Source organism: Amblyraja radiata, chromosome 1, assembly GCF_010909765.2.
Source record: "Amblyraja radiata isolate CabotCenter1 chromosome 1, sAmbRad1.1.pri, whole genome shotgun sequence".
Classification (NCBI taxonomy): Eukaryota; Metazoa; Chordata; class Chondrichthyes; order Rajiformes; family Rajidae; genus Amblyraja; species Amblyraja radiata.
In genome coordinates, this window is record NC_045956.1 from 46,150,148 (window position 1) to 46,177,393 (window position 27,246).

A 27,246-nucleotide genomic window follows, 5' to 3' on the forward strand; every position below is an offset into this window, starting at 1 on the left:
CTTCTTTAGTCTCCTCAGGAAGAAGAGACGCTGGTGAGCCTTCTTGACCAGAGTTGAGGTATTGTGGGTCCAAGAGAGGTCATCGGAGATGTTGACCCCCAGGAACCTGAAGCTGGAAACACGTTCCACCTCCGTCCCGTTAATGTGGATGGGGGTGTGCGTGCCGCCTCTAGACTTTCTGAAGTCTACAATGAGCTCCTTGGTCTTCTTGGAGTTGAGGGTCAGGTTGTTGTCAGCGCACCATGCTACTAGGAGCTGGACCTCCTCCCTATAGGCCGACTCATCGTTGTTGTTGATGAGGCCAATCACCGTTGTATCATCTGCATACTTGATGATGGTGTTAGTACCATGTACAGTGTGCAGTCGTAGGTGACGAGGGAGTAGTGTCAAGATTCCAGTATCTGCAGTTCCTTGTGTCTGCTGAATGTTTGCTGAACTCACTCAAAGATGACCAATTTTTCAAGGGAAGGCAACCAAAATTCTACACAATTTTCTTGTTGCATTCTCACCAAACCAGTAAATGTGCTGTTAGTCATGTCTATCCCAGTATACAAACCTTTATGTAAAAGGCCAATATTTCATTTGTTGTGTTTGCATATGGGCTTATAGAAAACTTTCTACAAACACACAGATCCTCCTGAATAGAAACATTACCCAATGTCTGTTTTTAACAAAATGATGACACAAGAGACTGCAATTACTGGAATCAGAATTCCTGAGTAATTCCACAAAGCTGAGTTCCTCCAGCTGTTTGTTGTCTGCTTTAAAATGAAATGCATTGCTTCTGTTTGTGCACCAGAGAGGATAACTTTGTCACACAATATTGCATTTTCATTTTCTTGCCCACTGCTGCAGCTTGTTTGCCCTCCGAATCACTTAACATGCTCCCCAGTATTTGCAATCCTAGGAATGACTAGATGGATTTTTTTTGTTTAAGAAGGAACTGCTGGAAAATCAAAGGTAGACAAAAATGCTGGTGAAACTCAGCGGGTGAGGCAGCATCTATGGAGCGAAGGAAATAGGCAATGTTTCGCGTCGAGATCCTTCGTAAGACAGATGGATTTTTGCATCATTGAGACTAATTAGAATAAGACTTGATTATCCACAGGGGAGACAAGTGCAGCTTCATGGGGCCCGTTATTCGTATTTCCTCTACCCCATGTCCCTCTGAAGCATGAGCATATCCGGGGTATGCCTGCACAGATAAATTCTATTTGCAGGCCTGCAAACAATCCAAAAAATCTTTTTGCCCCAAGGAGACACAAAAAGCTGGAGTAACTTCTTCTTGCGTAGGGCGTGCACATCCTAAAGTTGTAGGACAGCTTGTTCTATTTGATCTTATTTGATTGTGCACGCCGGGTTGATTGCATTCGTTGAAACAGGGCGGACCACGTGAAGGTTGCAATTTTCCACCCCGCTGGAGTAACTCAGCGGGCGAGGCTGTGTCTCTGGAGAAAAGGAATAGGTGATGTTTCAGGTGGAGACCCATCTTCAGCGTGAGGAAAGGGAAACAAGAGATATTTTCTTCAGAGATGCTGCCTGACCTGCTGCATTACTCTAGCTTTTTGTGTCTATCTTTGGTTTAAACCAGCATCTGCAGTTCCTTCCTAAAAATCATATTTTTCTACTTTTGACAATCTATTCTCTGCCATTAGAGTTGCAGTAGGTTCTGACATTATGTGATGGGGAAACTCCAATAAAGGGGACTTTTATTTTAATAAGGGGGTTTGTTATTCCGACTGCACATGCCCAGGTCATAGGTCACTCGCCATAAATTCTCTGCTGCTGTATGGACACAGACCTGCGTTTTTATCCGTGTTCGGGATCAAACCCGGGTCTCTGGCGCTGTTGAATTGCTACTGGGCCGTCCCCATCCCTGTCCGGGGTGACCCTGGACTGATGTGACTCCTCCCTGGAGCGGCGGCGGCCCAGGCTTACAGCCAGCGCAGAGAAGAAGCGCTAACTCCACTGCTCCTGGCCGGTGTCCCGTCAGTCCAGGGCTGTCGGTTAACCCGGCGGGACAGGCATAGTTGAGCAGGAGTTGGCACTTATTCTCTGAGCGGGCCGGTGCCCCACCAGTCCAGGGCCACCAAGGACAGCCCAGCAGCAACCCAATAGCGCCAGAGACCCAACCGCGACCACAGATGTCCGTACAGTCTCTCCCCATCTCCCCCTCGCATCTGGCCTCTCTCTCTCTCACTGTTACACCCCGCTCACCCGCTACTTGACACCCCCATTCCTGAGATTAAATATTTTTACACCTATATTATGAATAAAGATAAGAATTTATACACAGTTTATGCAGCCAGCTCTTCGCTCGCTTTTTCTTTATTGCGAAAGACCCGTGACAAATCCCATGCTTCCTTGGATTTTTCAGTGTACCGAACTCGCTTATTACAGACAGAAACACATTTTTACACTGTTGGGAGTCTTATATCCATAATTTAAGCTCATGATTAGGAAACAAATATTGTGATACAACACTCTACCCACGATGTGCCTAAAAACCTATTCAAATTGCTGGGGGAAGAGTATGTAATTTTAACCTAGAATTTCTTGTACCATGTTTGCAATGTTGCCAGAATAAAACACTGATATTAAACATTTTGTAAACAGCTTTATTGAAGACATAAGAACTGAGTAAAGGTAGGTGAAGGTTTTTGGTAACAGCTTTAACACTGCATTTTAATACAGAGCATATGCACTTTTGGTACAGATGTTTCACAAGTTGAGATAAATATAGAAATGAAACTTGATTAAAAATAACCAACAAACATCTCCTATTGATCATGTAAGGCTTATGCAAATTTGCAATATTTCAATTCAATACCAACTCCATAGGCACCCAGGTTTATTTCTTAGGACCCCAGCTAGCATCTTCACTTATCAAAATGCACAATTCAACATTTTACTAAAAATGCACCATCAGTTTACCCACTCCAGATTAAACCCATGAATACTACATGTTGCCAGGAGTTATACAGCCACAGTGAAGGGTCATTGTCAGGCACTTCAAAGTAGAAACTGATTATTCAATGAATAATTTAAGATGCATGATGGAAAAAAAATAAATCAATTCTACGTGTTGCATTTGACCAATTTGGTGAAGTAACGTGTAGTTTGAGTTATTGTGAAGGGTCATGATCTATTGCACTTGCTGAGGCTTTGCTTTGGCTTTTAACTATGAATAATTTTAACTATGAATAATTTAACACGATGGGTCTTTAAAACAAATGTCAACAATATTCACACCAAAAGTACACTTTCATTACTGAAATGCATTAAAGAACACTTGGATTAAAAAACTTATTACTTCAAGTTCAGTTTTAGGATTTTGAGAATTTGTCTTATCCAATATAACCCTCCAATTGTACTAACTGCGGTGTACAAGTCCTCATTCTCTTGCTGTAAAATGTATTATTAGCTAACCCCATTACTTACAACCACCAGAATTAAAAGGTATGGTAACAAAAGTAGATTGATTTATTGGGCTACTCAGCAACTTCAAGTTCAAGTGAGTTTATTGTCATGTGTCCCAGTAATTCAATAATCTAAAACCATTAACCAGCATCTGCGGTTGCTTGTTTCTCCTAACAACTTCCCATTCTAGTTTAACTTTAACTCTTTCCCTCTTAATTGTACAACATGATTTTCACAAATTAACTATCAATTGCTGGCTACGGAACTATGTGTAGTGAAAAGCTAAAGTTCCCCTTTGACTTCTGGTTTTATATTTTAAAACTGTACTAGATAAAGGGTGGGACTAGTGCTGCAGGGAAATTGTTGGGCCGAAGGGCCTGTTTCCACACTATCAGTCTATGACCGTGTCTTAACAACCTATTCCTGGCTTTTTTTAAATTTAATCTCTTAACTATTTTATAATTGTTTACAGAAGTTCTAAAAATTGTGATATTAGGAACCCAATGCACCAATCCGCACCCCAAGTGACACTTGCAATGCTCATTAGATTAGTTTAGTGATAGACTGGAAACAGGCCCTTTGTGCCACCGTGTCCATGCCAACCAGCAATCCCTGCATACTAACACTATCCTACACACACACACACGAGGGACAATTTGAAATTATACCAAGCCAATTTACCTACAAACCTGTACGTATTTGGAGTGTGGGAGGAAACCAGAGATCGCAGAGAAAGCCTACGTAGGTCATACAGACAAGGACCCGTAGTGATGATCGAACCCAGGTCTCTGGCGTTGCAAGGCATCAAGTCTACCATGCACTACCATGCTGGTAAGATATAGCGTCTTTTTGCACGACATTATACCATTTAGTCAGATGTAAATAAAGCAAGGTAGCATGAACTCGGAAGTCTGATAGGAAGTTTTTCCTCTCAAGAGTGATTAAAATACTCATACAAATAAGATCCAATTAATAATTCCACAAAACCATGCTGGCAGTAAAATAAGTTTTTCAGACCACCAAATTATAAACTGTCCATTACAAAAGGAACAATCATGGTGAAGTTTCAGTCATTAGAGAATTAAAGTGCTATACCATCAACAAACCACTTTCTTGTCGATAACCTCTTCCTCAGTTAACAATCATCTCTCCCACGTACGCTATTTTACATTGGCCTCTGAATCTGACTAAACACCAAAACATAAGGTATGCAATGACTCAACATTGCTGATGCTGAGAATTATACAGTGAAATTCAAAGGATTAAAAAAAAAAACTAATTTGCGTGCCGGCTACAGGCCTGTACAAGATCATTATCCTGCCCCATGTATAACAGCGTCATAGTGAATGTGTGGGGTGAACCAGAGCATCACAGCTCATTTAAACTTCCTTACTTGATATATTTTAAAAACAACTCAATCGACATATCCCGACAGTTATAAAATTAAATTTATGGGATTCAAGGTTTATAATGTTCTCGCAAATTAATCTTATAAAATAAATTTATAAGTAACCATCACGTGTTTCCAGTAATGCACCACAGTTCAACTGTACTTTTCAAAGTGTTCAACTAAAAATGTAGCAGAGATTAATAAAATTTGCAGATTTAAATATTCTTTGAATCTTGTGATCTCAAAATCGTTGAAATACAGTTTCAGATTTAAAGTATGCTACAAGTGATGTAAAATGTGATCTTTTAATGATAGTTAATTAAAAAAAGAAAATGTGATTCAAGCTTTCCTCTGCATTTTACAATCAGGTGGCAGGACTGTGACAATATTTAATCATAACTCAAAGTTTATTCATACAAAGGCAAAACCTGAGCAAGGCTACTATTTACAATGATTTTTTCAAAGTACATTTCACCAATTCATGGTGCTGCAGCATTTACATCAAGTACATGATTCATCATTTAGCATTAGCGTTTGTTTACCATCGATACATAATGATCAGGTTAATAGAGGCCTACTTAAATGTCTGCTTTATTGGTTAACACATTTTTGAGTACCTTGTGAAAAATTATCAGCATTTAAGCAACCGTTTAATAATCTACCATTTATTTAGCAAATGCAGCCCAGGCTGAAAGCGTAGCTAACACCCACATGTCCTTTTAAGATCAAATGAAACCCAGAAAACCACTGGTAACTCTTCCTTTCGAACATAATCAGAATGGCTTGGTCCAGGTTACATTTAAATTGAAATAGGTGACACGCACTTCCACGTCCTTGGGTGTACTCCATTCTACTCACTGGGTTGAGGCTCTGGCTTTGTTATATGCTGCAGTGTTCCTCTTAGGAGAGAGAAGCAGTACATCCAGCAATAGATTGAAAAGCAGAACCTATGGTTATACAGCACACAAGGCTGGATGAAAGAAAAAATTGAATGCAAATTTGAAAGCCTGTTTCACTGTGCCTCTCCAGTCATGTTCAATTTTAACCTGCCTTTGTGTTGCTGGTATTAACTTTGACATGCAGTTGAGACATCTGATGGCTTTCAGTTCAAAAACTGGCCATTTACTACCCAACTTGCCCTCCAAAATAGTACTGAACTCTACCACATATCCTTGCACCAAGTTCAGCAGAACATTCTTGAACTCATTACTAGCTTTCAGTACAATGTCTTTGGTTGCATCATCTTCTGGTGACTCATTTCCATGTGAATTATATGGCATGCCAACAGTTATTTCAAATTTATAACGACAGAATCTTTTAAGGTGGCAGGTATGCTTGCTGAGGACTTTGAGACGACAAAGATCATCCTCTACCAGTGACACATTTTTAGGATCACATGTTGGATATGACTCGCCATACAAGCACCTCATCCAATCACCCAAGACGTACGGGAGCATATTTATCGCAGAATCTGCACTGTTTTCAATCTCTACAATGCGGACGTACTTGAAGCGTCCAGTCCACGTGACCCGATGCCCCTCAAGATGGCCACAGAGCATCTGAACCTTGGCCATGTTGGTCTCTTTCCAAGCACGAGGCCCACAGGCAAGGCTGTACTGATGCCAAGTCAGGGTGGAATTATACACTTTCATTCCTTCTGATCTGTACATATATACCCAGCAGAACATCATTATTGCGGTGAGCCAAACCAGGATGAGTTTGACAATCGAGCTCCTTGTCAGGGTCTTGACTAGTCCTAATATGGTGCCCGTTGATTTTGTCCACATGTGGAGGACAACGGGAATAGTGCACAAAACGAGGGTGACTATTATCTTGATCAGCTCCATGGAAATAAACCATTTTATTACCTGGACCACAAACATTAATGCGATTCCTAACAGCAGGATGGGCAGGGCAAAGAGAAACAGGAAGTAGCCAACTGATGCCCGAATAAGACCTATTCCTGTGGATATCTTAAGAAAGTCTACTGCTAGTTCACACCACATAAAGCAGACAAGGTAAGGAACCAAGTAGCAGTACGTACCTTTAAAGTTCCTCAATTGTGCCATTCTGAAGAACATGTAGAACAAGAAACAGTACAAGAGACTGGGGAGGCCTATATTCAACACAAAGTTATTCCCTATCGAGATGGATGTAAAATCTTTCCCAAGAACCTTCAGATAGTACCAGCTATCAGGAAGAGTTCTAAAGAACCCCAATACTGACCATACAGCTTCTGTAATGAGTGCCCAGCGTGTATATGGCTCTGCACATGAACTCAGGCTCATGTAAGATGTTATTAAAAAGAATATTGCAATGATTGACAGCTCTGAGCAAGGAATCCAATCTTTGTCTGCTACGGGAAAGGAGAGAATCACAAAGAACACAGAGAGCATGAAATGTATGTGTGGCTCCAAGTGAGTCCAACTAAAGTTCACCTCAGCCTGCTCTACATCTAAATCTGGCTCAAAGCGGAGCAACAGGTCAGTCATTGTCCTGAAACTGTCCCATGCCTTACTATCCTGAAAGACTTTCAAAGTGCAGATCACCATGGAAATGAAGGAAAGGTAAAAGATGATTAGAGGGATGACAAAGGCAAAAAAATCAACTGTCAAGTTGCTGATTATGAAAAAAAAGACGAGGGCATTCACATGGTGGAGTGGAATGATTGTCTGCAGCCAATGCATTCCAGCTTTGGAGGCTATTTCAATTAGATGTTCCTTTACTTCCATCAGGGCATGAAGTGGGTACTTCACGATCTGCAGAAGACGACAGAAATTATTTTCATTATATTAAACTTGAATGCAATTACCAACAAAAATTGCCAATCAAGCTGTAATGCAGAGTAGATGAAAGCAGATATTAATTACAACAAGCCAAATTAATGGCACCATTGACAGTTAATACAGTAAGCCAACAAAATGAACTGGAACCCATCGATGTGAATTTAAAATGTGGTCAATACAATGCTCCCGTGAAATGCATGTAATCTCCATGCATTAATAAAATGTATGCAAATAAATCTCCAGCCGATTTAGTTGGTCTTTTTTACTAACATTTTAAAAAAGGTACATTTAAACAATTCACTGCTACTAATATTCAACAAACCATGATTAATTTTCTCCCTCCTAAAAAAAATCATAATTTTAATAGCTTACCAACTCATTTAGTATGATTGCTTTTTATAACAAAAATCTAGGATATTGTAAAATGGCCAATTATGAATTTTACTTCCATTCTGAAATGCTGTTTGATTAAAAGAAATCTATAGAATAAACTAGCCACATTCATAATTTTACCTTCTGCCGCAAAGGCATGTCTTCAGGTGGTTTCCCTTCAATACCGTCATCTTCACCCTGGGATAACATGTTCGATGGGATAATGCCCATGGCATATTTCTTTGTCAAGTCAATAAAATCTTCTACCTTCATCTCCTTGTTGCCTGAAATAGCAGGATCAATTTTGGTTGATGAATATAGATGCATCAGAAATGCGTCTAAAATGCCACAGCAATGCAGAAGTGGTAGGCTTGGAGCAAGGCCATGAACAGTGACTAATGGAACATGCTGAGCACTGTTGCCAAGTTTGGTTTGCACTGACCACTGTGGCCAAGTACAAAGTGAATCTTACTCATGGCTTAAGCGTGTGGTTAGATCTCATCTAATTTTAATGAATGCAGTAGACATAGAAACATAGAAAATAGGTGCAGGAGTAGGCCATTCGGCCCTTCGAGCCTGCACCGCCATTCGATATGATCATGGCTGATCATCCAACTCAGTACCCCATCCCTACCTTCTCTCCATACCCCCTGATCCCTTTAGCCACAAGGGCCACATCTAACTCCCTCTTAAATATAGCCAATGAACTGGCCTCAACTACCTTCTGTGGCAGAGAATTCCACAGATTCACCACTCTCCGCGTAAAAAATGATTTTCTCATCTCGGTCCTAAAAGACTTCCCTCTTATCCTTAAACTGTGATCCCCCTAGTTCTGGACTTCCCCAACATCGGGAATAATCTTCCTGCATCTAGCCTGTCCAACCCCTTAAGAATTTTGTAAGTTTCTATAAGATCCCCCCTCAATCTTCTGAATTCCAGCGTGTACAAGCCGAGTCTATCCAGTCTTTCTTCATATGAAAGTCCTGCCATCCCAGGAATCAGTCTGATGAACCTTCTCTGTACTCCCTCTATGGCAAGAATGTCTTTCCTCAGATTAGGAGACCAAAACTGTACGCAATACTCCAGGTGTGGTCTCACCAAGACCCTGTACAACTGCAGTAGAACCTCCCTGCTCTTATACTCAAATCCTTTTGCTATGAATGCTAACATACCATTTGCTTTCTTAAGGTAAGACAGGTAAAAATGCCCATTTAAAGGCCCCAACACCTGTCATTTATTTTCCAAGTTATGTTATATTTGTACAATTACAACTTTGTCACATGTAAATCAGCCAGTGAAGCTTTGCTATGGTCCACCGTGACAGTCTCTCACATCAACATTAACATAATTAATACTGGCATGCATGTGTAGTTGATAGGGTTCAATACTGCTATATTTGTCACATATGCAATGTCACAGTGAAATTCTTTTTGCATATATTACACATGCAGGCACCGCAAATTTTGGTGCCATTATTCAAATTACGCCAAAAAAGGCCCATTATTTTACCTTTATTGTACTCTGGGTGGGTGGGTGGGTGCAGGAGGGTAATTACATAAGTTGGGGTTGTATCTATTGCAATCTTATAAACCCAGGCATAAAAAAAGTAAGATTTGTACCTTTGAGTTTAATGATGCCCCGACATATTAACAAACTAAAAAGAGAAACAAAGCGCTGGAGTAACTCAGCGGGTCAGACATCATCTTTGGAGAAGCTGGATAGGCGATGTTTCGAGATGGAACCCTTCTTTTCATCCCCCTACTACAGTCAGTCTGAAGAAGGGCCCTGATTCAAAACGTCGGCTATGCATGTTCTCCAGACGTTCTGCCTTACCCGCCGAGTTACTCCAGCACTTTTTGTAAACCAGCATCTGCAGTTCCTTGCGTCTGTTTTAACAAACTCTAGTACCCTAAATAGGCGCAGGCAAATCTAATCAGGCACCTCCGATGTGTTTCAAACATTGCAAAGCACGTGTACCAACACAATTATCATTCTATGTTGTAACACTAATATTGGGATGTTTGCAAGGTAGGATAATTTCTTTCTGATGCTTGAAACAATTCAGTTTGAGAATTGTTGAACATCTATCTAGCTTCACTACATGGTAAGTTAGCACATGCTACATTTTCCATTGGTTTTTCAATGTTTCCTCTTTTGTGGGTTTCCATTGAAGCTTCAAGTTATTAGTTTCAATGTTTTTTCATATAACAAAGTAACCATCCACAAGTTATGTTGGGTGCAATGAATAATCTAAAACTATTTACTGTCATGAATCCTGATCACAAGCAACCTTTTTCATAAGTTATAGAAACATAGAAAATAGGTGTGAAGGAGTAGGCCATGCGAGCCAGCACCACCATTCAATATGATCATGGCTGATCATCCAAAATCAGTACCCTGTTCCTGCTTTCTCCCCATATCCCCTAATTCCATTATCCATAAGATCTATATCTAACTCTCTCTTGAAAACATCCAGTGAATTGGCCTCCACTGCCTTGTGGCAGAGAATTACACAGATTCACAACTCTCTGGGTTAAAAATCTTTTCCTCATCTCAGTCCCAAATGGCCTACCCCTTATTCTTAAACTGTGAGCCCTTTTTCTGAACTCCCCCGACATCGGGATTTTTTTTCCTGCATCTGGCCTATCCAATTCCTTAAGAATTTTATATGTTTCTATAAGATCCCATCTCATCCTTCTAAATTTCAGGGAATACAAGTCCAGTCCATCCATTCGTTCATCATATGTCAGTCAAATTATTTTATAAACTCCTGAAAAATATTGTATAAAACATGTAAAATTCTGGTGAAGATTTGGTTTTACCATTCCTGGGTATTTCATAGAATGACATTGTACTGCTGAGGGTATGTTACTTCAACCAATGTGGAAAATGAGTTTAATAATGAAATTGTTTAAAAATATATATATTGCATTACACAGAATGTTAAGGTTGTGCTACAAAACAGAAATAACTGGTAGATGTTGCCCTTACTTTGAACGCTGACCAGTCGTTCAAGCACTCGTCTCTCTTTTTGCAGCACTTTTGGGACAGGTCCCGGTTCCACATTGCTCTCTGCATTATTACAAAAACAACAAAACTAATTTATTATAGAGCATGGTCTTCGTAAATATTATAGTCTGTCATCTCTTCCAGGTTGGACTACAGAGGCACATCTGACATGATCCAGCCACCATTATTCGCTTTTATCCTACCTTCAGCATTGATCTGGCTGACATTTTCCAGGAGTTCAGAAACAGCCACCTGTTTCTTTCTGTGAGGATTAAGCTTCCAGTACATAACTAAGGTAGCTCTTCGTACAATCCGCTCAAACTCACTTTCATTCACAAGCTTTCTGACTTCTTGTTCATTTTCGGAAGTGATGCCTTCAGAGGGAGAAAAAACATTTAATCAATGGAAACCAACCATCTCATCTTGTACCACCCACATTTTCTTCATAAAGCTCATAAGACAAGAACTCGCATGTACAAAACCATGCTGACTATCCCCAATCAGACCCCGTCTGTCCAAATGCATACATATCGTTCAGAATCCTCTGTAGCAGCTTGCCACGGAGAGATAAAGTGACTATTGGCTAAATAGAAGAGAATTTGGATGATTAATGATATGAAATAAGGTGACAATAGATGTATGCATTGGAGTTCAATATATAAAGGGGGTTGGGAGAAAGTGTGAGGGAGAGAGGAGGAAGATGGGAGGTTAGAATAACCAGGGAAATGGTATGAGCAAGTTCCCAGGTCCTGATAGACTTCAAACTGGATCTTAACAGAAGTGATTAATGACACAGTTGACGCCTCAGTTTTAATTTTCCAAATTTCCCTCGATTTATGAAAGATGCCATGAAATTGGAAATGCAAATCCTCTATTAAAAAAAAAAGTATTTCACAGCTCTCCATGCTTGTTATCCACTCATGTGCCACATGTACATCCGTGTATAAAGTGGTGCCATCCCGACTCTTTCAAACAAGCCGAGGAACCAAATATATTGCCATTTAAGAACGGTCAGCAGTTTTCAGACCATTTGTATCCTGTGGCTTCCTGATGTGCATGGTTCTTATTGTACCTAGAGGCGTAATTTTGTGGTTTCCGCTTTGTTATCCACTTTGTTGTGTGAAGGATAATTTGTATACGCTTTACCTATATGCTCGATTAAAAGCTATACTTGACCTATGCTCTAGATTAAGAATTGAGGAACTAGATGCACTTGGTAAGGCTGACTCAAGTTACTTCATAATGCGAGTTACAAACAAAGGTGAAGTTTGAACTAACTGAGTGGTACCGTTTGGCTACGGGAGGAAGCATCTGTATAGTTAATATGTGAAGTAACTGGAGAAAGGAGAAGTGTGAGGGAGAGAGGAGGAAGATGGGAGGTTAGAATAACCAGGGAACGTGTCTAAAAATCGGGTCGTTCGTGCAACATGTCTAAAAATTGGGTTCGTCAGTGCTGAGTATGTGGAAAGTTGAAGTTAAGCCAGTAACTGACCTAATGGCCATCAGTGCATCTGTTATTGTAATATACCATTAGCCTTACTCTTGACCGTTTGCATATGTAATCAAACTCGTCGTCACCCTTAAGTACATCTCGTTTTTATATGTATAATAAAAATGCAGCTCGCCCTCTCCATCATTGAGTGGGTCTTAGAGCAACAAGCAGTATGTAACCATACTGACTGTATCTCCCTTACTCCCGGTGCCGTAATAAAGAATGATATGTTTGACTGAAATTGTTTGGTGTACTCTGTGTCTTCTAACGAACTTTTCCAGTTGTGCCCTTATTGTTTGTAGATAACTAGTCAGTACATTAAGACCTTGGTATCTTAACATTTTCAATGAGGAAAGGAGAATATTTACTAGTTTTATCCTGGTATCTGGTCTCCAGCATAGACCAATTTGTAATCTGATTAGCAAGAAGCAATTTACTACTTTCAATTAAGAAAACTTACCTTTCCTGTCGGTGTGACAACTTTTCAGGAGTTTTACAGCTTCTCCTTTGCCCTGTTTGGCAGCTTGGAGCAACCATTCTACTGCTGTGCAGTTATTCAATTCTTCATCCTTTTCGTCAGCTAGCTTCAGATAATATTTGCCCATCTACTTGTAACAGAGAAATCAGTCTGAAAACCTGACATTCGTGATTTATGAAATACACAAACACATGCAGATCAGATGGGCTGTATATATATAGATATAAAATGATCAAGTTTTGACTTTCTAAATGGAGGCAGCATGCCAAATTAAGAATCAAAATGTGTTTAATATTAATCTGATGTTGGTAATTTTATTACTTGCCTCAAGATACACTACAACTACAAGGTGCAAAGAGATTTTTTCACCAAAGAAAATGGCAGCGTATACTTGTGCTAGATTGAGAGGTTGATTACATGTTCAATTCTGACATTTGTGCAGATTTATGGGGGCAAGTGGGCAGGATAAAAACTGGGAAAACTGCAGATGCAAAAAGCAGAACTATGAGCCTTTTCAAAACTAGGAATGAGGAACATTTGGAGGCCCCTACATACGGTGTCGGAGGCTTCAAGCGGGATATTTTCAGCGAAGACAGAGTGAGGCACTAGAATACAGAATGGAAGATATCAGATGCAGCATTTACATTTAAAAGAGGACGATGGACTCCACCCAACAGAAAACATGAACTAGAGTGCGATTTGTCTTGTGAACTGGAGACTGTCAAAGCCAAGTTTTACTGAATTCATATTGTCCTGGTCTATTTCTGTATTATTCAAACTGCCTTCATTTAAGAACAAATCTGTACCTTGCCAACGATTTGTGGAGGAGGAGTTTGGCTTTTTTAGAAATAAAAAGAAATAAAGATCAAGCAAGTCAGACCTTTATTCACTGACATGTGGAAAGAAGGAAGAGAGGTGATTATTTTGAAACAAAATATTGAGTGGGATTGACAGAGTGCATGCTGAGAACGTGGGAATCTAAAACTAAGGGCATAGTTTTAGAATAAGGGGTTTCCGTTTTAGAATAAGGGGTTTCCATTTTAGACTAGGACAAAAAGTGATTCCTTCTCTCAGCATGCCTGAATGTTTGGACTCTCTTCCCTAGTCATGGAGGCAGAGTCATTGAACATAATTAAGCCAGAGATTTAGACATTTAATCTGGGAGCATGGTAAGAGAGGAAAAGTGTTGTTGAAATGAAGATTGGATCAGCCACGATTGAGGCTGAACAGCTAACCGTTCCTCCCGTTTCTTCTGTTCCTACACAAGGTGGGTCATGAATCCCAAAAAATGAGTATTCCTCTGCATTATGATGGTTATTTTGTCGATGCCTCCAAAGATGTACAGGTTAATTGGCTTGGAATAAATGTAAATTGCCCCAAGTATGTGTAGGATTATGTTAACGTGCGGGGATTACTGGTCGACGCGGACTCGGTGGGCCGAAGGGCCTGTTTCGGTGCTGTATCTTTAAACTAAACTAAATTAAATTATGTACCAGACAACAGGGCAAGCAGCTTTTGGCCAAATTAAAAAACGGTGTGAGTGGGCCCATTTTACTTCATTTAAAAAAATGATTTGAAGATGATTGTCATGGTAACCTCGGCGACCCTGCTCAAAGACATCCTCTGGTGGAATGTGATATATAATGTCCCAAAAGACAGAGGTAAGATATCACCAAGGGGTTCCATGTCTATCAGCAATTTTACAGAGACAAGTTAACCTACAAAGCCAAAGCGTCTTTGGGATGTGGGAGGAAACCTACATGCTTGCAGGGACAATGTGCAAATTCAACACGCACAGTGCCCGAGGACAGGATCGGACACAGATCTCTGGCGTGTGAGGTAGCAAGTCTACCAGCTGTGCCACTATATTTTGTTTTCCAACACACAAAAAATTATACGTTGATAACTTTGGTTACTAAAAAAAAAAGAAACTATCCATTTTCCGTCTTAAATCTCTAAATGAAGCTATGTCCCCCTTTACAGCTACTGTATGTTTTAATTCAGTTTAAGACTATGGGGCAGTACATTGGCCATAAAGTTGCTGCCTAAAAGTGCCAGAGACCTGGAATTGATCCTGAATATGGGTGCTGTCTGTATGGGGTTTGCTCCCTTTCCCTTTGATCGCATGGGTTTTCTCCGGGTGCTCTTGTTTCCTTCCACATTCCAAAGGTGTGCACGAACCTTTTACAGACCCAACCCAAAACGTAATATTTTCCTTTTGTCCAGAGATTCTGTCTGACCTGTTGAGTTACTCCAGCTTTGTGTCTATTTTCAGTTTAAACCAGCATCTGCAGTTCCTTCCTACACACACGATACTATACGATAGAACTTTATTAATCCCAGGAGGGAAATTGTGTGTGCGTGTGTGTGTTATACACTGTTTTGTTTTCTCATTCATAACATGATCCGTGGTCGGCGTCGACTCGTGGGGGGAGGGGGGGTTTCCACGCTGTATCTTTAAATCAAACAAAATAAGAGAGAGAGGGAGACACAGACAGACAGACAGACCAACCACTCAGAGTTGAACGGCAGGTGTCCCGGGTGCTTGCCAAGCCGGGCAAAATGACACGGCCTTTAGGATGCCCGGCGGGATTTGAGGTGGCCATTGGCAACCGGGCAACCGTTAATTTCGAGCCCTGGATCACAGTTTAAGAATAAGGGGTAGGCCATTTAGGACTGAGATGAGGACAAACTTTCTTCATCAGAGAGTTGTGAATCTGTGGAATATATCCCCCCACTTTGAGGTGGGGGATAGCCTCTATTATTATTCCCCAGTTTTTGGAGGTCAAGCAATAACAAAAATAATAATCACCTGCTCCTATCTCTCATGTAGGCCCTATATATTACTAAAACTCTGTTCTTGACCGCTTTTGGCGATCTGTGCTGCGATTTCTGGGAGAACGCCGCCACCTACGGCCGTCATTTTTGGCCACCTCGCTCAGAGCCCCCCCTCCGCCGCATGTGTGCCGAGGATTTTTCCCGTCGTTGAAATATGACGGAGATATTAATGCTTTTACAAAATTCCCCATTCTCTCTGCTGCCCCTGCTGGTGGGATGGGGGAGGGACTATAAAACCAGGAAGTGGTGTGCCCCAATCAGTCTCTACAACATGGAGGTCTGAGCTCTGAATGACTGAACAAATGTCTACACAGCTGTGAGTAAGTACCCTTAATTTGGTTTGAAAATGAAAATATGGTTATGGGTAGTTTGAAGGAAAAAAGCACTGCCTGCAAACGGTTGTTTGGGGGGTTTGGGTTCTCTCTCTCTCTCCCCCCCTCTCTCCTCTTCCCCCCCTCTCCTCTTCCCCCCCCCCTCTCCTCTTCCCCCCCCTCTCCTCACCCCCCCTCTCCTCTCCCCCCTCCTCCCCTCCATCCCCTCCCCCACCCTCCCTTCCCTAAACCCCCTCCCCTCCACACCCCCTACCCTCTTCCCTCCACCCTCCCTGCTCACCACCTCACCCCCCTCTCAGCACCCCCTCTCTCTCACCCTCTCTCTCTCCTCCCCTCTCTCTGTCTCTGCCCCTTCTCTCTCTGCCCTCACTCTCTACCCCCGCCCCCCCCCCCCCCTAGATGTGACTGCAAGTTGGGGGCTATGCGTCAGTGGATAGGGTGGTTATGGGGTAAAAGGAGCAAATTAATAATATTAATATAATATCAAGGGGGGTAATTAGCGTGAGTGCGGGGGGGAGGGGGATAGTCAGTGTGCGTGACGCTGCATGCCGCCTCCCCCCCACAACCGCACGTTGGGGGAACAGACCCAACGGGTCTGCACTTGGTCTAGTATTATCTTAAAAATACTTAAAACAGAATATTGAAATCATACATCTCCAACGCACTAAAACGTGATTTTAATACATCAAATTTCAAAAAGTCGCTCCCCCGCACTCAGTCGCTCCACTCCCTCACCGGGTACCCTCAAGGTCAGTGATCAGGGATCACACAGCCCCCCAACTTTCCAAAAAGGGTCCACGGCCCCTGCCATAATATTTGGGATACAGCAATGTCATGTAAATGAAAGCAGTTATGTTTAGTATTTTGTTGCATATCATTTGCATGCAATGACTGCTTGAAGTCTGCGATTCATGGACATCACCAGTTGCTGGGTGTCTTCTCTGGTGTTGCTCTGCCAGGCCTGTATTGCAGCCATCTTTAGCTTATGCTTGTTTTGGGGGCTAGTCCCCATCAGTTTTCTCTTCAGTATATAAAAGGCATGCTCAATAGGGTTCAGATCAGGTGATTGACTTGGCCACTCAAGAATTTACAATTTTTTAGCTTTGAAAAACTCCTTTGTTCCTTGTGAGTTCCACCGCAAATTGGAGGAGCAGCACCTCATATTTCGCTTGGGTACTTTACACCCCAGCGGTATGAACATTGACTTCAGGTAGTCCTTGCTTTCTCCCTCCTTCCCCGCCCCTTCCCAGCTTTTCCACAGCCCACTGTCTCCGCCTCTTCCTTTCTTTTTCCCGCCCCCGACATCAGTCTGAAGAAGGGTCTCGATCCGAAACGTCGCCTATTCCTTCGCTCCATAGATGCTGCCTCACCCGCTGAGGTTCTCCAGCATTTTTGTCTACCATTGTTGCTTCAGCAGTATGTTTGGGATCATTGTCTTGCTGTAGAATGAACCGCCGGCCAATGAGTTTTGAGGCTTTTGTTTGAACTTGAGCAGATAGGATGTGTCTACATTTCAGAATTCATTGTGCTACTACCATCAGCAGTTGTATCATCAATGAAGATAAGTGAGCCAGTACCTTCAGCAGCCATACATGCCCAGGCCATAATACCCCCACCACCGTGTTTCACAGTTGAGGTGGTATGCTTTGGATCTTGGGCAGTTCCTTCTCTCCTCCATACTTTGCTCTTGCCATCACCCTGATATAAGTTCATCTTCGTCTCATCTGTCCACAAGACCTTTTTCCAGAACTGTGGTTGCTCTTTTAAGTACTTATTGGCAAACTGTAACCTGGCCATCCTATTTTTGCAGCTAACCAGTGGTTTGCATCTTGCAGTGTAGCCTCTGTTCATGAAGTCTTCTGTGGACAAATCTACACCTGACTCCTGAAGAGTGTTGCTGATCTGTCGGACAGGTGTTTGTTTGTTTTTCTTTATTATAGAGAGAATTCTTCTGTCATCAGCTGTGGAGGTCTTCCTTGGCTTGTCAGTCCCTTTGCGATCAGTATGCTCACCAGTGCTCCCTTTCTTCTTAATGATGTTGATTTTGATTTAATCGGCCGCGGGACTTACCAACGCCCTCCAGGAGCTTTAACATGAAGAGCCTCGATCGCCTCGATGCGGGAGAAGAAAAAGAACAGGGAAGAAATAGGACTTTTGCCTTCCATCACAGTGAGGGGATGTTTGGAGATTCACTGTGATGGATGTTTGTGTGAAACTGTGCTAATTGGGTGTTATGTTTATTTTACTGTTATGACTGCAGTGAACAAAATTTCGTTCAAACCTCCGTTTGTTTGAATGACAATAAAGGCAATTTGTATTTGTATTTATATTTTGAAACAGTTGATTTTGATAAGCCTAAAGTTTGTCTGATGTCTCTAACAGTTTTATTCTTGTTACTCAGTCTCATTCGGGCTTCTTTGACTTTAATTGGCACAACTTTGGTCCTCATGTTAATAAACAGCAATAAAAGTTTCCAAAGGTGAAGGAAAGATTAGGTGCTGAGAGCTCTCTTATACTTGCATTAAGGAGGCAATTAAACACACCTGAGCAATAAAAAAAGGCTGAGAAGCCATGTGTCCCAAACATTATGGTGCCCTGTAATTGAGGGACCATGTATAAACACAGCTGTAATTTCTACACGGTGAAACCAAACTGTAAAAATGTATTTTAATAAAATCTGACAATGTGCACTTTGACATGTGTTTTTTTCTATAACAAATCTCAAATTGTGGAGTACAGAGGCAAATAAATAAACGATGGGTCTTTGTCCCAAACATTATGGAGGGCACCGTACATGCTCATGATGGATACCGAGGAAATTAATTAGTCACCAGATTGCCAACAATTAGCCTGAACAAGAACCTAAAGATCGATAAAAGCTTATTTTGAGACGAGACTCTGGAGTAATAATTTTTTGGTCGTTAAGTAGAATAATGTTTATTCCTGTTGATAGTACACTATTATGTTTTCAGATTAACCCATGTGAATTGCAAATTATTATTCTATTTTATATTTTATTTTACCATGCACATTGCCTCCTTTTACATAGCAGGAACAGCTGTAAGACTCCTTTGGAGTGTGTTGGCATTCAGGAAGCAGATCACTGCAGTGTTACATTACACAGATTTGCTTACCGAGACATTTCTAAATTGCTGTGCTGCTTTGGGCATTTGCTTTAGTGAAGATCTATCTCGTTACTGGAATAAAGGTACATCGAAGTTTGCTGATGGCACTAAATTAGAAAAACTCAGATCTAGTGAGTCCACAAAATGATTACTCAATAATAAATAATTTCAGTAAGACTATTCAGTTTGAACCCAAGAAAAAACAGAAATATTCAGAAGGTAAGAGAACATTTGTACAAAGACTAGAGTATCGCTTGTGTAGTTTAGCAACAATATCATTCAACAATACCACCATCCAACTATGAAAATTAATCTCTCTAATTTTAGATAAAACTCCCCTCTTTCCCCCCCTCTTCCCTGTGCCCCACACAAGTGCACACTCATCTCTCTCACTATCCAGTTTCTGCCCCTCATTCCCTTCTATCTATATCCCTTCCTCACATTTCACTCCTTGCACCCTTTTGATCTCAAGCCTTTGCCCACCTGTCAAACCCTTCCCACCTTTATCCACCCATCACTTGCCTCACACCTAGCTTCCTCATATCTAGCTATCAGTAAGGACTCAATACCGTTCTCCGAGAATTAATGTCACAATGCTTAAAAATTCTGTTTTCAGAAGAAAGAGGTGGCAGAATAACAGAATCACAATTGAGTTACGACTGCATTCTCATGCATGTTGGTCCACTTGAAAGATAGATAGCTCTTGGATATGGGCTACAACACACCTTATTTATTTATTTATTTAATTTATTTATTTGACTTTTCTTTTTCATCGGTTGGAACTGCATACTAAATCTCGTTGCACTGACGTGCAATGACAATAAAAGATATTATTATTATTATTACAACTGTTTATAGTGATAGCAATTAACATTGCAAAAGCAAAAAGTGCCAACAAAACAAGTCAGAAGAATGAATTATAAGAGTGAAAATGTGCAAAATTGTGCCATTTCATCGCGGGACTTCCTTAACCAGATACAGATGATTTATACAGATTAAGTGATTCCATAAAATGATTTAACTGAATAACCAGTTAAGGGCCTGTCCCACGAGCATACGACATGCATGCGGCAAGCGCGACCTAAAGGGCCGGTCCCACCAGCAGGCGCCTGCATGCGGCAAGCGCGAACAAACCAGAAGCGGGGGCCGCGCGGAGGTCGAGTGAGTGAAATGAAGTTCGAACAAAGTCCACGGGAAGTTCGCGCGTGACGCAAGGCGTCGAGGCGGCTGCGGGCCGGCAGGCCATTACCGTGCGGCATTTATTAAACACGGTCAGTTTTTCGGAGCCCCGCGCGATGTCGGGACCAGCTCCACACAACTCCATACGACTCCGGCGATCGAAGTGGGACCGGCCCCGCGAGGTCGTACAGCTCAAGCGACCACGTTAGGTCGCGCTTGCTGCATGCAGGCGCATGCTGGTGGGACCGGCCCTTTAGGTCGCGCTTCCCGCATGGAGTCGCATGCTCGTGGGACAGGCCATTCAATCTATCACCAAGAATAGCTTGGTAGCACCTAGTCACAAACTGCCCTAACTCATATCACCATTCCTTTTCCATTGTTGATTCCACATCCTGTAACACCACTCGACAGCATTGTGGAATTAACGTCAACTGAAGAACTTCAGTGCTTTTCCACATGCCATTAGGAATGGACAATCTCCTTGTCTTGCCAGAGATGGTAATGTGCTGAATGGTGCTTGATAAATTATTTACACGGGCAAAATAAGATCAAAATGCAGGAAACACTCAAATTCTGGCAACATCATTGCAGAGAGAAACAAAGTTAAGATTTCAGATCAATGGACTTATTTCACCCATGGAAAAATGAGAGGAAAAAATTATATTTAAGTTACAGAGGAGGAACAGTGGCAGCTGAAACAAAGGGAATATCTAGGGGTAGATAGATAAAGGCAGGGCAGTAGATGACTATATGGACTTTAGTAAGGCATTTGGAAAGGACTTGCATGACAGCTGGCACAGAAGGCTAAAGGGGCTGTCCCACTGTGACATCCTAATTCACGACTTTAGATGTCTAAAGGGGGGGGGGGGGGGGGGGGGGTTGTGTGTGTCTGTGTCTGTGTGCGCAGACAGTCGATCCGACTCGCGGTTTCATCGCTGACGGTCGATCCAGCTCGATGTTTTTCAGGCGAGTGCCCTCTAGCTTGAAGGTCAAAGACAGTTGCTGAAAAGTCGCGTCAGTGGGACAGGCCCTTTAGACACACAGGATCCAAGGTGAGCTATCTAATTGGATCCTGCAGTAGTCTGAAACTATTTTCCTTGTTAAATAAAATATCTGACCAACCTTTGTGTCATTTGAAAACGTATATATCATGTCTCATACATTCACATCCAGATCGTTAATATCCCAAGCAACAAGCGCCTCATCAGCAATCCATGCTGTACACCAATGGTCAGGGACAGAGGTTTTGGGAAGGGTTTGGTTTCCCTGAAAAGTTATCTGGGTGACGACCTGATAGAGGGTTATCTATATTACTAAAAGTCTGTTCTTGACCGGTTTTGGCAATCTGTGCTGCGATTTCCAAGAGAACGCCGCCGCCTACAGCCGTCATTTTTGGCCACCTCGTTCAGAGCCCCCCTCCGCCGTATGTGTGCCGAGGATTTTTCCGGTCGATGAAAAATGACAGAGATATTAATGATTTTACAAAATTCCCCATTCTCTCTGCTGCCCCTGCTGGCTGCAGGGGGGAGGGACTATAAAACCAGGAAGTGGTGTGCCTTAATCAGTGTCTGCAAGCTGGAGGAAGGCAGAGGGTTAAGTTTCTCTGAGCTGTGAATAACACTGAAAACATGTCTACTCAAATGCAAGTGTCCTTAGTGGTTCTAAAACGCTTGCAGAATGTGTCTATTGGTTCTAAAATGTTTGCAAAAAGTGTTTATTGGTTCTAAAATATTTGCAAAAAGTGTTTATTGGTTCTAAAATGTTTGCAAAAAGTGTCTCTTTTGGTTCTACAATGCTTGCAGAATGTGTCTTTTTTGGTTCTAAAATGTTTTTTAGGTTCCCCCCTTTCCGCCCCCCCCCCTCTCTCCTCTCCCGGTCTCTCCTCTCCCACCCCCTCCTCCTATCCCCCCCTCCCTTTCCTCTCCTCACCCCCCTCCCCTTTCGTCTCCCCCCCTCCCCTTTCGTCTCCCCCCTCTCCTCGCCCTCCCCCCCTCCTCTCCCCACCTCACCCCTCCTCTCCCCCCAATCTTCTCTCTTCCCCCACTCGTTTTCTCCCCCCCTCCCCGCCCCACCATTCCTCCCTAAACCCAGTCCCTTCACACACACCCCTACCCCCTTGCCCTACACCCCTACCCTCCTCGCTCCACCTCCCTCCCGCTCCCCACCTCTCCCCTACCCCTCGGGTCAGCACACCCTCATCTCTCCCTCCTCATTCCCGCTCTCGCCCCCCTCTTCTCTCCCCTCCTCCCTCCCCCACCCCTCCCTCCCTACACCCCCTCCCTCACACCCCCTACCCTCTTTCCTCCACCCTCCCCCTCCCTGCTCCCCACCTCGCCCCCCTCTCAGCACCCCCTCTCTCTCCCCCTCACACCCTCTCTCTCTCCTCCTCTCCTCCTCTCCTCCCCCACCTTCCCTCTTATCCACCTCTCCACCCCCCTATCCCTCTTGCCCCTCTCTCTGTGTCTCTGTCTCTCTCTCTGCCTCTGCCCCTTCTCTCTCTGCCCTCACGCTCTACCCCTGCCCGCCCGCCCCCCCCCCCCTCCTCTCTAGATGTGACTGCAAGTTGGGGGCTATGCATCAGTAGATAGGGTGGTTATGGGTAAAAGGAGCAAATTAATAATATTAATATAATATCAAGGGGGTAATTAGCGTGAGTGTGGGGGGGGGTGGATAGTTAGTGTGTGTGACGCTGCGTGCCACCTCCCCCCCCCCCCCACAACCGCACGTTGGGGGGACAGACCCAACGGGTCTGCACTTGGTCTAGTACAATTATATGACAAAGATGGGATAGTTGGTCAAAATCTTTTTTTCCCCATGGAAGGGATGTCAACAACATGAGGCCACAGATTTAAGATGGGGAAAGAATTTTAAAGAGTATGAGGGGAATGCTAATATCTGGAACTCACTGCCAGAAGAGATAGTGAAATCAGATATAATCACTGCATTTGTGACACATTCAGACAGGCACTTGAATTGGGCAAGGCGTAGAATAGAGCTAATGCAGGCAAATTGGATTGGCAGAAATGGGCAAAAAGGTCAGCATGGATGCGTGTAGCCGAAGGGCCAATTTCTGTACTGTACATATCTATGGTTCTCTATGGGCATAGGTGGTCACTCATCACATCAAACCTCTTCTTAATCTTCTCTCCCTTACTCTTCATCTATCACAGACACTTCCAATAATTTTGCATAGTTAAGGTAAACCTGCTATTGCTCAATTACACCAGAATCAAGATTGTACACCCAAGTAGTCAAATCAAAAATAGCAAATTGAATGACTATTTGATATCTCACAACTGGGAATAAAATTCCTCATTGGAATTAACTGTTCCTCAAAACAGTAATTTCAACCTCCCAAGGTCTAAAGATATACTTGTACCGCTGTCATCTCAATATCAATTGCTCGTTGTCTTACCAATTCAATAAACAAGGAATTTCCTTCAAATACAGCTTTTGCCAGTTTGATTCTTAGGCCATCTCCATTCTCATCAGAATGCTCTTTCAAATTATGTCTACCATGTTGAATAATAATTGTATGATACTGAGAATAGAACGAACGAGAAAGGAAGTGCCATATTCTATCTCTACAAGGAAAGCAAGTAAGCTAAGAATAAGAAGTACACAATATTGTCTGCGCGAGTGTGTCTGTGTGAGTGGGCGTGAGCGAGCGTGTGTGTGTGCCCACAATGTCCATATAGCCCTCTGGAAACCAGTCCCTTCGGCCCACAACACGCATGCTAGTGCCGAATTGGAGGAGAGGTGGTATATTGTGTTGGGGGACCAGCCCTCTCTTGTGAAGCTGGGACCCAACGGGTCCCACTTAATCTAGTTGTATTATATGAGCCAAATTAAGAAACTAAACCAAGTTCAAAATTGTTCTATAAAGCAGACACAATGCACCTGACAATTTGTATGTGAGTGTATGGAGTGGAGTTGGACGATAAAAATGATGTAAAGTGAACCATGCACATCGAGATGTAGATGAGCAAGTCTCACGGATATGCCACAACAGAATTCTTAAACATTTGATTCCTTCCTCCCAATTTCTTGTGTAAGATATGTAAAGATTATTTAAATATTAGATCAATATTTACCGAGTACAGATAGTTCTTTATTTCCAAAACGTAAATTAGCTGTACGGAGAATGATAAATTAGGGAGCACCATTTGTATTTAGTTTTAGTTTTTAGAGATATCGTGCGGAAACAGGCCCTTAGGCCCACCGGGTCCGGGCCGACCAGCGATCGCCGCATATTAACACCATCCTACATACACTAGGGACAATTTTTTACATTTATCAAGCCAATTAACCTACAAACCTGTACGTCTTTGGAGTGTGGGAGGAAACTAAAGATCTCAGAGAAAACCCATGCCGTCACGAGGAGAACGTACAAACTCCGTACAGACAGCACCCGTAGTTGGGATCGAACCCGGAACTCTGGCGCTGCAAGCACTGCGAGGCAGCAACTCTACCGCTCCAAATATATCTCCAAATTTGTTATTTGGAGATTTTGATTGGGAACAAGAGAACCACTCTTTAATTTTGTCCCTTATGCTGTTTAATCCAAGGCAGCTTTGTTTCTGCTTGTCAATTTCCTACGTGACTTTTAAGTGGTTCTCTTGCTGCAACTTTAATCACTGGTGGCCCCTGAAGTTGACAAGCAATTGCTTCTATTGACACTAGTGCAACAATACTCTAGTAAATAATGTAAGAAACAGCTTTCAGTATTTTTAGTTCATAGTACTAAAATAAACTTATTGATATTGAAAAGACCAGTTTTTGAAATTCTACAGGAAAAATAACTTATTTAATAAATTATTTTTAGCCTGAAATTCTCTAGCCCCTAACCCTCAATTGTATTTTTAACACGATTTTCGATAACACAAAGTTTCTTCGGAACACAAGCTTTGCCTTATAACAGAACAACCTCTGCATTTGAATCACTGAGTTTCTTTGCAAAATGTTCTAATTCTACCTCAGTCTGTGCCGCTGCATCACCATCTCTGGCTTTCTGTTTTTGTTCCTCTATTGATATCTCTTCTTCCTCATTTAGTGGTTCCACTGAAAAAATGGAGCAGACCAAAAGAAACCCATTAGTTTCATAAATCATCTTTGCCTTTCTTTGGTGCAAAGTCTAACATCATCTATCTTACTTATTGCTAAAGTTAAGCGCATAAATAAATGTTAAACAAATATACCATATTACAGAGCTCATGATTTTGTAGGCATTTGAAAAGTTAAGACAATAAATTGTGCCACTACACAAGGCATCTGTTGAATTAGATGATACCAGCAGATTCCCGTTGGGCCAGTAGTGAATGAAGACAACCCACTAAATATTTTCCCTTTAATGATTAGTTAGCCTGATGAACTTTATTGACCAGGCCTATTGAATCGTTTTATAATTATACTGATAGTGTATTTCAATAAAACCTATATTATTTTATGGTAAAAAAAATTGAGTTAAAGCAGCAAAAAGCACAAGCAAATGAAGAATCTATAATCTGGGGCAGGCAGAGGCTGGCTGCAAAAGGCAGGTTAATTAGCTGGCTGCAAATGGTTAAAAATAGTCACCACCCAAACTGGAAACAAAAGTTTGACATTTCCCCCGAAGATCACAACAAGATCCACTTATGACATACAGAAAACATCTAACCCCAGGGATTGGAAGCGCAATTTAATATTTTGCAAATTTGTGGTCACTACAGAGAACCAAGCCAACATATATTAATTGAATGTCTATTTAATTAGTAAATGAACTTCAAAATAGACAAGCTCAAGATAGTACCTTTTGGGAAAAGAATAAAACCAGAGTTTTCCCTTGGAAAGTTATGCCCCGTCCCACTTAGGAAACCCGAACGGAAACCTCTGGAGACTTTGCGCCCCATCCAAGGTTTCCGTGCGGTTCCCGCAGGTTTTTGTCAGTCTCCCTACCTGCTTCCACTACCTGCAACCTCCGGGAACCACACGGAAACCTTGGGTGATGGGCAAAGTCTCCAGAGGTTTCCGTTCAGGTTTCCTAAGTGGTACAGGGGCATAAGTGTTTAAGTGGGGGAAATTATATTTCATGATATGGGTGCATGGATAAACAAATCCAGGAAGGTGCTGACATAATCATTTTAGGCAATCTCTCAACATCGAGGATTAGTTACTTCATCTCTGGCTTTGCAGCTTATGAGATGACTGATGAGACCAAAGTGGGAACCACAGACTCTGCCACTGGAAAGAATATTGAGCTTACGGTTCAGGAGATAACACATTGACTGGCTAGCTGGAAAACACAAAATGGCAACGTCCCATAAGTTTTACTGATCTTGTACAGGCTGCACATTTGTCAAATTTATTTAAAATGATAAAAGTGTATTTTGAATCAGCCTCGTGCAATTGCGCAAGATACACAGCTGCAGTGGTAAGTCTCTCTCCCCCCCCCTCTCCCCTCCCCCCCTCCTCTCCCCCCCCTCCACTCCCCTCTCTCCCTCCCCTCTCCTCCTCCTCTCCTCTCTCCTCTCCCTCTCTCTCCCTCTCCTCTCTCCCCCCTCTGTCTCCCCCTCTCCTCCGCCCCCCCTCCTCCCTCCTGCTCCACCCTCCCTCTCCGTCTAATCTCCCTCTTTTTCTCCCCCCCTCCTCCCCTCCCCCCATCTCCCCCCTCACCTCCCCCCCAAACCCCCCTCCCCTACACACACCCCCTTCCCTCCACCCATCCTCCCCCTCCCTGCTCCCCACCGCCCCCATCTCACCCCCCTCAGCACTCCCTCTCTCCTCCCCCCCTCTCTCCTCCCCCCTCTCTCCTCCCCCCTCTCTCCTCCTCCCCTCTCCCCCCTCTCT

General features: G+C 42.6%; 1 protein-coding gene across 2 annotated transcripts in view; it reads right to left on the reverse strand.

Moving 5' to 3' along the window:
• Positions 1-2,602: 2,602 nt before the first annotated feature.
• The window catches only part of wfs1 (wolframin ER transmembrane glycoprotein), a 36,917-nt gene continuing 12,273 nt past the window's right edge, over positions 2,603-27,246 (reverse strand). Inside the window, exons 2-7 of one of the 2 annotated variants that reach the window (XM_033021034.1) lie at positions 25,397-25,482; positions 12,930-13,074; positions 11,304-11,351; positions 10,960-11,040; positions 8,110-8,252; positions 2,603-7,569 (exon numbers count right to left, since the gene is read on the reverse strand). In XM_033021034.1, coding sequence (XP_032876925.1) covers positions 5,764-7,569; positions 8,110-8,252; positions 10,960-11,040; positions 11,304-11,351; positions 12,930-13,074; positions 25,397-25,482 — 2,309 coding nt within the window. In that variant the 3' untranslated portion in view covers positions 2,603-5,763. Of the gene's footprint in view, positions 7,570-8,109; positions 8,253-10,959; positions 11,041-11,180; positions 11,352-12,929; positions 13,075-25,396; positions 25,483-27,246 lie in introns of both variants that reach the window. The other variant, XM_033021026.1, reaches the window with a different exon arrangement.